Below are 9,196 nucleotides of genomic sequence, written 5' to 3'. Positions count from 1 at the left end.
CTAAGTTTTCTGCACCGATTTTTTTACACGGCTTCCGGGAATCAGCAGGTTTTTTTTCGCAGTTTTCAGAAACTAACGCGGATTTTTTTTTGCGGTACGAATACCAATGTAAAACAAAACTTTAGTGCTAGCTCAAATGTAGAAAAAATATCTTTCGAGCTACTTTTAGTCTCTGGAGCCACCGTTTGCGTTTTTGTCCCATTTTTTTCTGTACTAAGTAAATGTCGTCTTCGCTCAGAATCGTTCGAAGATATGTGATCTCCTGATAAAATATAACATCACAATCTAAGGTAAAAGGTGCTGTTATTTTTTGCAGTTTTTCTATCAACGATTTCTGTCTATGTACCTTCACATTACTTATGCGTGCCAGATCTAGGATATTCAACATAATCAAATTCGAAATAAAACATTAAAAATGTATATCTCATTTGCATAACTGATGGCCCTCACCCGATGGTTCTGCCCGCGAAACGAATAAAAACATGCACCATTTGCAGTTTGGGTCGAAAATCCGACGACTGATAATAGCGCTTTTCTCGGGTTGTTTAAACCATGAATTTCTTACTGCCCATATTGTTGGGGTGCATCGTTTGTGTAATAACTCAATTCACCGAAGAGCCTGAGAAAATAAAGCGGGAAAACTTTGAGGATGAAAATTCGTTGTCCGATTTTGGCCTTTTGCTTGTTAATATAGTGACAAAATTATACGCCGGACATTGTTACGCATTGATTACGGATCCCATTTATAAAGCGGTCCTAACAAAACAGTTATTCCTCGATATCGAAGACACTCCGCGCTATGTGCTAGAAATTTCCGAGGATGAGGATACACTGAATCCGAGTGCGCGCCTTGATTGCATGCTCAAGGAGATTCACAAGGTCGGGTGCGGTGTCTATGTCATCCTTTTGGCCAACGGCATACAAATGGAGCGTTTGTTGCGCTACGGAGACAAGTAAGTTCAAATAATATGGCTTTTGTTGGCCGTTAATTATGTCTAATGTTTGAAATTCAAATTTCCTGCGTAGAACCCGGGTCCTTAACACACGCGCCAAATTCATTATTCTACACGATTATCGGCTATTCGCCCCAGACCTACACTATCTTTGGAAGCGCATCGTTAACGTTGTATTCGTACGAGAGCTCACGAGTACCAAATCCGGAAGGAGAAATCATCAGGACAAAACTCATCATTACGAGCTGGCAACGGTACCATTTCCGTTTCCGCTGAAGGGGATCTTCGTTGCCAAACGTCTCGATTTTTGGTACAAAGGAAAGTTTCGCTACTCACAGAAACTGTTTTACGACAAAACTACCAATCTGGATGGGCAGATCATGAAGGTGGTGGTTTTAGAGCATACCCCAGCAATATTTCACAACCTGGTTGACGATGCGAGTAATTCCAACCAAAATTTTTATGGATTAGAAATTGAACTTTTGAAGGCGATTGCAATGGGACTCAATTTTGGTATGGAATTCTATGAAACAGACGATGCTGCTACGGAAAAGTGGGGCACTATCTCCGATAACGATAATGCAACAGGTCTCATAGGAGAAATGGTAAGCTGTGAAGTAATTTTGTCATCAATTTTGTACCGAATGTTCAGTAATTTTTACCGTAAAATCGGATATTTTTACCGAAAAAATATTTGGTAAAATTGATCGAATTTGGGTAATGTTCTCCTTTCAATACACTTTTAGGTAGAAAGTCGTGCAGATTTTGCTCTAGCCGATTTGCACTATACGGAGCACAATTTGAAGACCATGGACTTGAGCATTCCGTACAATACGGAGTGTCTTACATTTCTCACTCCGGAGGCTCTTTCCGATAACTCGTGGACAACACTGATCCTGCCATTCACACCGGGGATGTGGGCCGGAGTTTTAATCTCACTTTTCTCCATAGGATCAGTTTTCTATGGTCTATCGATGTTGCTTTTGTACGTTCGCCACGAAAAACACTATGAACGAGACATGGACATGCTAGCTAAGAAAAGAAAACCTAAAAAAAGAGTAAAGTTGCAGAAAAAAAGAAAAATTTTAGCAAGAAAAATTCGAAAACGGTTAGAATCCATACAATGGTTAAAACTGAAACCTAAACAGGACGAAGATGAAATCGATATGAACAAGTTAAAAATGTTAAAAATGGTGCCTTTTAAGCGACAAGCTCTTGCCTGGAAAGTGCCATATCCTAAGCGGGATATCTTCGATACCCTCTCTGGTTGCATCATTTACACGTTCAGTATGCTGTTGTTAGTTTCACTGCCTCGACTACCCAATGGTTGGCCATTGCGGCTTCTAACAGGGTGGTACTGGATCTATTGTGTTCTGGTCATAGTTGCGTATCGAGCTTCTTTGACGGCTATTTTAGCAAATCCGGTTCCTCGGTTGACGATCGATAAACTGAAAGATTTAGCCGAAAGTCCCATCATTTGCGGAGCGTGGGGAGACCAGAACAAGCAATTCTTTCAAACAGCACAGGACAAAGCTTCGATGATGATTGGTGCAAAACTAGAGCACACTCCGGATCCGGACTCAGCCGTAGAACGAGTGATTGAAGGCAACTTTGCGTACTACGACAATGTCTACATGTTGAAGCAACTGCGGGCTACACGGCAATCGGAAAAAGCCCGTCAAACACTGCACATTATGGAAGAATGTGCCGTCCATATGCCGATCTCGATAGGGTTAGAGAAGAATTCGCCTCTTAAACCCAAGGTTGACATGTTTGTGCGATCGCTGGTGGAAACAGGATTAACGAAGAAGTGGTTAGCCGATGCCATTGAGAAGTTTCAGTCAAATGTGGAGTTGCCTCCACAGGAAGCAACAATGGATTTGAAAAAGTTGACGGCCGCATTCATAGCACTGGCCGTCGGGTATGGTCTCTCACTGTTTGCATTCGGCATCGAAAAACTGTATTGGAGGTGTGTCGTCGAAAGGGATCCAACGTATGACAAATTCATCGTTGGTAGATTCTATGGAAACGTGGTGCAAAGCGATAATGGTGGCAGTTTTTAAGTGCTTTAAAAAAAATCGTAGAAGAAAGTTATTTAGCGTAACTTATTTGTGCTGGTTTTGGATTCATTTGCAAAGTGGTTCGTTGTTATCATTCGCTGTTGAAGTATATTTAGAAGATTATTCACCAAAAAAGACAATCGGTTGGAAATATCAGAGTCATTGAAAACAGGACAAGAAACAGTGATTAATCCTCTGCGCACGGTCTCTTCCTGGATGGTAAGTCTGCACCTTTTCAAAATAATAGATACTGTTTTCAAGTATTTTATTTAGTGTAAATGTATACGCATTCATTATTCGTTGATCGATGCTTGACGTTAGAAAAACAGGAATTCAAAAATTAAAGTGATTTGTTTGTTCATGGAGATAAGGAGATTTTGACCTCAGAAACATGCGAGTTTTTGCATTAATCTGTAAAAATACGGTCGCTAGTGGCCGTCTGCTGGTTCTTTACCTGCCGGTGGGGGAAAAGGACCAAATATTAAAATACGGTCGCTAGTAACCGTCTGCTGGTTCTGCCGGTTGGGAGAACCTTTTGGAATCTGCTTTACTGAACACGTGATTTTTCTTCAAGTCTGCCTTAAAATCTAATCTTTTTTTTCTCTGCCTGCTTCGATAGTTATTTTTCATTAAATTTGTATGTAACAGTTGCCATAGCAACTACAGCTGGATAGAGCTCCCTCTATCGTGTGTCCGTAACAAATCGATTACCGAAACTTTCAAGATATACTTTTCATTTCTGCATCTAGCCAGCAATCAGATCAGTTGTGTCATTCAAAACACGAAAACAAAGATTGAAGTGTGCGCTAGTCTAGATAGAACCCTGAGAACTCCACACTAGGACTATGTACCTAGGACAAATTATAAACTAAACCAAGGTTTTCTTACCTGACTTCAATAGAAAACTCTTGGAAATTTTTGAAAAGTTTAGTTCTAAGGCTTGAAAGGTGAGACTTGAGACCTGAGATATGGAACATGAGTCATGAAACCTGAGAAATGAGACTTTAGACATGGGACTTCAGACCAGAGGCGTGAGATATGAAACATGAGGCGCCTGGGACCTGAGACATGATACTTGAGGCATGAGACCTTGGAACGTGGGATGGAGACATGAGAAAGGAGACATGGAAAATAATCACCTCTCATGGGATGTAACACTTTTCACGTTTCACTTCACATGGCTCACACCTATCGTCTCACGTCTATTTTCTCATTTCTAACTTCTCACGTCTCATTTCTTACTTCTCACGTTTTACGAACCATTTCTTTCTTCTCACGTATCATGTTACATTACTCACGTCTCACTTCCATGGTCGTATGTAGGCCTTGAGACCGAATTCTCATTTTCAGGTGTCATGTCTCATGTCAAAGTTCTAGTGTGGCAGGTGTCAGGACTGCAGGTTGAAGTTTTTTTGTACATGATTCTCGTGAATTTATGTCGAAAGATTTTTCGAAGGTGATGGAAAGTATTAGAGAAACATGAGGTATCAAAGAAAAAAAGAACATAAGCCGTGAATATCATGAATTTTTCGAAAAAGATACAACGGCTTACCGGCAGAACTTGAACCCGCAATCTCCGCGGGTTCAAGTCGGTGAGCCGTTGTATCTTTTTCGAAAAATTCATGATATTTACGGCTCACCTTCGATATCACCTTCGAAAATTTGATAATTTTCAGGTACAAAGATGTACCAAGACGAATTCATAACAATTAGTAGGGGAGAGTGAGAATACTTGATCCCTGGGGATACTTGATTCCTTAGCTATATCTCGAAACTGGAATGTCCTACAAAGATCAAATGTTTAAGAAAAATGTGCTAAATGGAGCAAAACAACATTCATTGGCAACAACATTGACATTCTATATTGGGGTTTTGTTTGATTTTTTTTTTCCAAGGATAAGGGCTTCCTGAATAAAGGATCAAGTCTGCTTCAATAGAGGATCAAGTCTCCCTTAACTTCTAAAATATCGCAATTTTTTTAATCCCACGAAAATGCTTCTAGTTCATCTACGGATTCAAACATCGTTATAATTTTCGGAGCATGGAAACTTGAAGTTACACGCTGTCAGAAAATGTAAAAGGGTTCGAGAAGCTGAATTTTTCCAATGAGATATGGTGAAAATAAGAAAATGGGATCAAGTATCCCCACTCTCCCCTATTGATGATAATTTTTTGCCTTGGTAAGTTTTAAATTAGCTGCTAAAGGCTCTGAACCATTAGACCCAAGCAATCAAAAGTCGCATTTTTACTTAAAGATGGAACTCCGAAGTTCACATTTGGCTGAAAAAATGTTTTACGGGAACTTCAGGTGACTCTTGTCGCGTAAAAGTTACTCAGGAACTTTCATCGCCCTTTGAAAGGTTAAACTATCGAAGGTCGATAACGTTCGCGTAACATTCTAAAACGCACCATTAAGAAACTTGAAGGTGTTTTAAAGAACCTATATGGGAATTCTAAGCGACATGTCGAAAATGTCTTTCAAGAAAGTCGATAACGTTCGCGTAACGTTCTTAAACGCACCATCAAGATACTTGAAGGTGTTTTAAAGAACCTTTATGGGAATTCTAAGCAACATGTCAAAAATGTCTTTCAAGAAGGCCGATAACGTTCGCGTAACATTCTAAAACGCACCATTAAGATACTTGAAGGTGTTTTAAAGAACCTTTATGGGAATTCTAAGCGACATGTCGAAAATGTCTGTCAATTTCTTGTCATGGTATTCGTTTTGTTTATATCTGTACTTTTTTTTTTTTTTTTTTTTTTTTTTTTTTTTTTTTTTTTTTTTTTTTTTTTTTTTTTGTTTCGATTATAGTCGTTTTACCATCTTTATGGCATTCGCGACTTTATCAATGTTGCAGTTGGCGGATCGTTATTGAAAAACTTATCCGGTACAACTGCGTTCGATGTTTACTCTTGGGCTCGAACTCACGGACATCGGCTCAGGAGACAACAGACTTGCCAACTGAGCTATATCACAAGCCCAATATATCTGTACTGATATTTACAAATGGAATTAAAAATTTTTTCGAATTTTTCTCATAAATTTTAAGATATTCGAATAAATTTTTGATGATGCGAATTTTTGTTATTATTCATATTGTGTACTGAAAGTCCTTTAATAAGGTACAACCTATTGACCAACCTATTCAATTATCTCAAATGACATTAAGCTTATATACTAATTTTTACAGTGGCAATGAACTATTGCTGGGTTGGTCGAGAGGCTGGTGAGTTACATTGCAACCTAGAGAGCAGCGGTTCAATTCTCTAGGCATAAACAGCATTTGTAATCAAAACAATATAATTAAAACCAATGAGATAGACCATGATAGACCGGCAACCTAAGAATCTGACATCTGGTTGTCAGAGCAATATGTCAATCGGATTTTTTTTTCGGTGCGTAGAAATTTTTGACATTCTCTTAGAAGCTGAATAGCGTTCTCTACAGCCACCTAAACGACCTTGAAAGTAGCTTTAAGAACTTAAATTTTGGGCTGATTAGCATTCTCTTCAGCCACAGACGAGAGCTGATTAGGCTTTTATGGAACCTTTTTAAGAGAATTTTGGTTGCTTGGGGAAGCATCTTCCATCATTTTTGCTAATTTTGAAAATACAATTTCAAAAATGTGTCTCTATCTATCGAAATTTCTTCATACCAAGTACGTTAATGGTATTTCAAACATATTTTACCGACCATTCTGCAAACGTTACTCGGTCACCGATAATTATAACCGAAGTACTGAAATATTGATATCGTCTTTTATATCACCGAACATTCGGTAATTATGATAGTTGCAGATAATAGTAATTCCTTTTTACGAAATACCGAATTTATCTTGGAAACGATAATTGGCATTTGAGGTAGGTTAAGAACCTCATCCGCATCAGGTTTCGTTACCCCTATCAGCCCTAGGAGTGTCAATTTGACACTACAAGCTCAAATCGTTATAACTTTTGGCGTGTTCAATCGATCTAAACAAAACTTGTATCAATAGAAAGCTTGTAATATCAGAAAAATATGTTTCAGAACATTATATATAGCTAAAGCTACTAGTTTTCTCGTTATTCAACATGAAAAACAAAATCCGAAAAAACATGCCTTAGGAAAACTGCGGTAGTTCATATATTACACGTCCAAAAAATATTTGCCTTATGCATATGAAAGCTGAAGTTAATGTCTACATCATGAAGCCAATATATTTTTTTAAATTTTTAATGAAAGGGTCACAAAAAGTTCAAAAAAGTGGTATGAAAAACCTACTTTTCATTCGATTGCTATTAAATACTGTTTGAGCGATGGTAGAGTTTAAAAAAAAATGACTACAAAATTTATTCTAATTCTAACATTTAGTTGTCTTTAGATTTCTGATGCAACCAAAATTGAATTTACTGGAATTTTTAAAGTTGACTACTTTGCGCGAGTTTTTTACAAATTAAAATTTCATCTGTTTTTTTTTGGTCCACCGTCAGGTTGTAGGTACCTGGATTTCCAGTGCTTTTACTTTGTTCGGACCAATAAAAAGTATATTCATTGGGAAGGAAATTTAATCTACATTCTAATGAGGTAAATGTGCGGCTGAACAGAGGATCTTAAGCAGACTGAGGATAGGTCATACCCGTTTAACCCACGGCGTGGGTCCCACGCTTTCCTATTCGATAGGAACTCCCCACCTGTTTGCCAATACTGTGGAGTGCAACTCACTATCCAGCATATTCTTGCTGATTGTAGGGGATTTGATTCAGCAAGGCAGAACAACAATATCACTGGAGATATTTGCGATATACTTAGTTACGACCCAGCAAAAGAAAAAGCTTTTTTAAGATTTCTTAAGGATGTCGAATTGTATAACAAAATTTAATAGAATTAGGTAGGTTAAGAATTGCTCGGACACGAATGCCAAAAAGTTGGTAAAATGTCCCAAATTAAATAAATAATAATAATAATTCTAATGAGGTGCACCAATTTACGCTGTGAGATTCAGGCTTCATTTTGCTCATCTTGACCAAAAGGAGACAGTGAACTTGTTCGCTCCGAATAATTGTGAGCTTATTTTAAAAGAGCATTTCATCCTCCGCTGCTGAGAGAGCAGGGAGAAATTTTTTCTCAAACGAATGATCACTCTTCTACTGACAGAGCATAGTTTCGCTATTCTCATTGCTCCTAGGAGAAAAAGAAATTCAAATTGCATATGAAATTTGGTAGTTTCGTCAAATCACGTGGACAGCTTTAATGTGAGATTTGACCGTCTTCTTTCTACGTGGAATTATGGAATATTGGCCTCAGAATTTGTCAACCTGCTTTATTGTTGGGGACGTTTAATAATTCTGGCATGCTTTTGTATCTCATTTTGTAAACAACGAAGTAATTAAAGATTGACACCTTGATTTCTCATTATTTTCAGCATTTCAGCATTTACAACTTTGTTCGGTTGTTGATTTCTCAGCCAGTTACTGAGAAGCTAATGAACATTTCTCCCTGCGAAAATGAGATTGGGTGACTGCGTGATTGAAATGATCTCCAACAAAATGTGGGTTGCTTGATCGTTTAAAGTGCGAGAAAGCATGTTTCTCCCAGGCGTTTAACAAGGAGATGAGAAAAATTGAGCAAAAATCAAGAGAATCGCAGAAGCCTGGTGAGATTACACAAAAATATGAAAATTATAAACGTAAAATCATTCCCTGAATTTCTAGAACCACAAGCAAAACGTGTTTGTTTGTTCTCCGAGTATGTACGAACGGTGGGTGGTAATTTGGGCAGAGAGCCCAAATTTGATTGCATCAAAAATCTAAAGACAACTAAATGTTAGAATTAGAATAAATTTTGTAGTCATTTTTTTTTCAAAAACTCCACCATCGCTCAAACAGTTTTCACTAGCAATCGAATGAAAAGTAGGTTTTTCAGACCACTTTTTGAACTTTTTGTGACCCTTTCATTAAAAAAAAAATTAAAAAATATATTTCTTGGCTTCATGATGTAGACATTAACTTCAGCTTTCGTGTGCATAAGGCAAATATTTTCTGGACGTGTAGTATATGAACTACTGCAGTTTTTTAACCCTCATCCGCATTAGGGTGTCATTTTGACACCATTGCAAGTTTGAAGGCTTGTAACTTTTTTCAGAAGCTTCAAAATACAAAAATTTCTTCGGGGACCCTAAATGAATTCAAAAGTTCTTCAATATT

At 37.8% G+C, this 9,196-nt stretch overlaps 1 protein-coding gene across 1 annotated transcript; it reads left to right on the top strand.

Moving 5' to 3' along the window:
• The first annotated feature begins 552 nt into the window (after nucleotides 1-552).
• LOC129741328 (glutamate receptor ionotropic, kainate glr-3) lies at nucleotides 553-3,186 on the top strand. The gene is made up of 4 exons (XM_055733049.1): nucleotides 553-953; nucleotides 1,027-1,558; nucleotides 1,700-1,927; nucleotides 2,105-3,186. The coding sequence occupies exons 1-4, from the start codon at nucleotides 553-555 to the stop codon at nucleotides 3,014-3,016; spliced, it is 2,073 nt and encodes a 690-aa protein (XP_055589024.1). The 3' UTR covers nucleotides 3,017-3,186.
• The last annotated feature ends 6,010 nt before the right edge of the window (nucleotides 3,187-9,196 follow it).

Source organism: Uranotaenia lowii, chromosome 2, assembly GCF_029784155.1.
Source record: "Uranotaenia lowii strain MFRU-FL chromosome 2, ASM2978415v1, whole genome shotgun sequence".
Lineage (NCBI taxonomy): Eukaryota > Metazoa > Arthropoda > Insecta > Diptera > Culicidae > Uranotaenia > Uranotaenia lowii.
This window is presented reverse-complemented; position numbering and strand designations above follow the sequence as displayed.

Excerpts from the sequence above, each read along its gene's own strand:
- LOC129741328 (XM_055733049.1), top strand. The coding sequence starts at position 553 with ATGAATTTCTTACTGCCCATATTGTTGGGGTGCATCGTTTGTGTAATA. Across the intron at positions 954-1,026 it reads TTGTTGCGCTACGGAGACAA|AACCCGGGTCCTTAACACAC; the intron begins GTAAGTTCAAAT and ends TTTCCTGCGTAG. Across the intron at positions 1,928-2,104 it reads CAGTTTTCTATGGTCTATCG|GAAGATGAAATCGATATGAA; the intron begins ATGTTGCTTTTG and ends CCTAAACAGGAC.